Here is a 1,686-nt window from a genome sequence, read left to right on the forward strand (position 1 = left end):
CTTAGGTTTTAGGGTTTAGGGTTTAGGGTTTAGGGTTTTGCTTGCACTGTCTTCTCAGGGAGCATCGCTGCCTCGTACAAAAGTGAAGATGCCCCGCTCCCACCTGGTGGAGAGTGCGGCGAAGGTAAGCACCGAGACCTCTCCCTGCATTCCCGCTTGTTTGTTTGTTTGTTTCTTTCTTTTTTTACTGTTTGTTTTATGCTTATGTTTATGTTTAGGTTTATGGTTTTCATCTGCATTTGTTTGTGGGCGTCATCTGTTTGCTGCTGCTGCTCCTGCTGCTGCTGCTGCTGCTGCTGCTGCTGCTGCTGCTGCTGCAGGTAATGGACCATCTGCTGGCGAACAGCCGCAGCAGTGAGGAGCAGCCCGTTCTAGAGGTGGAGTTCGCAGGCGAAGAGGGAGTGGGCCAGGGCCCAACGAACGAATTTTATGCAGAGGTGGGTGCTGAATGTTTTAATTTTTCTTTTTTTTTTCTTTTTTTTTTTGTCTTTGGTTTGGGGTTGAGTGTATAGGGATAGACTGTCGTCGTTCTCTGTAGATAGCAGTTAGGTCCAGTGGCTGTTGATTGCTGCAGTCGTTCTTGCTGCTGCTGCTGCTGCTGCTGCTGCTGCTGCTGCTGCTGCTGCAGGTGCTTGAGGCGTTGCTATCATGGAAGGACCCCGAGTTGTTTTTGAACTGCAGCAGCGGGGGAGGGTTATTCCCGCGCGCGTACTTAACGGACATATCTCTGGTCCCAGTAGAAATGCTGCGGCGCCCGCGAGCTTCTCCTCTTGTGCAGCAGCAGCAGCGAAGACTCCGCAGAAGAGCCAATGCTAGCCGGACAGACCGAGCAACCCCCACTGAAGGGGCAGAAGATATGGAGGAAGATGTGGAGCCATCAAGCAGCAACAACAGCAGCAACAGTGCTGGGGGTTCTCCGCCACCTGAAGCAGCTGCAGCAGCGGGAGCAACTGCAGCAGCAGCAGCAGCAGCAGCAAGTGGCAAGCTGGAGCGCCAGCTATTCAGCCACTTCCGCCTGCTAGGACAGCTAGCAGCAAAGGCGCTTGTCGATGGACGCAGCAGCACAACAGACACGGGGCTGCATGCGCTCTTCTGGGAGGCAGTTGCTCGTCCCTGGCTACACCAGGAAAGGCTGAAGCCCTGCAACTGCATGAATGCAGCAGCAAAAACAGAAGCAAATGCGGAGACAGCAGGAGCAGCAACAGCCGCCGGGCTGCGGTTGGGTGTGTGCAGCTGCGGATGCACCGCTGCTGCTGTTGCTGCTGTTGCTGCAGTTGATGGGGCCATGGGAAGGTCTCTGCAGCAAATGCTGCAGCACCGAGCAAGTGGAAATGAAGTGAAGGATTTGTGTTGTTCCTTCGTTGTACCGCGTGAGTTGCACTCTCCCGCTAGCTGAGGTGTATAGACACCCGGGCCCTTCGCTATAGACTGAATGCAGCCAAACGTAGCCGTTTGGTTTATTTAGATAGTTTATAAGCAGCTGCGTTAAGTACACACATACAGCGGATGCATAGGGAGAAACGAAAGGAGATTACTCGTGTAGAGAAATCCTTCGGCTTAGTTGCGGTTGAGCTCTTGCTGCAGTAGCTGCTGTAGCTGCTAATGCTTGCTGCTGTTGCTGCTGCTGCTGCTGCTGCTGCTGGTGCTGCAGATGATGGGGGAGGAGCGCTTGTTGAAGGCGGTGAA

General features: G+C 53.9%; 1 protein-coding gene across 1 annotated transcript in view; it reads left to right on the forward strand.

Annotated features, from left to right (window-relative positions):
- EMH_0089490 (uncharacterized protein) overlaps positions 1-1,396 on the forward strand; it is a gene marked incomplete at both ends in the record, with an annotated part of 2,135 nt that extends 739 nt beyond the window's left edge. Inside the window, 3 exons of the mRNA XM_013501429.1 lie at positions 59-124; positions 321-437; positions 629-1,396. Coding sequence (XP_013356883.1) covers positions 59-124; positions 321-437; positions 629-1,396 — 951 coding nt within the window. The remainder of the gene's footprint in view (positions 1-58; positions 125-320; positions 438-628) is intronic.
- Between the last annotated feature and the right edge of the window lie 290 nt (positions 1,397-1,686).

This window comes from Eimeria mitis, genomic scaffold (assembly GCF_000499745.2).
Source record: "Eimeria mitis Houghton genomic scaffold, Emh_scaff6875, whole genome shotgun sequence".
Lineage (NCBI taxonomy): Eukaryota > Apicomplexa > Conoidasida > Eucoccidiorida > Eimeriidae > Eimeria > Eimeria mitis.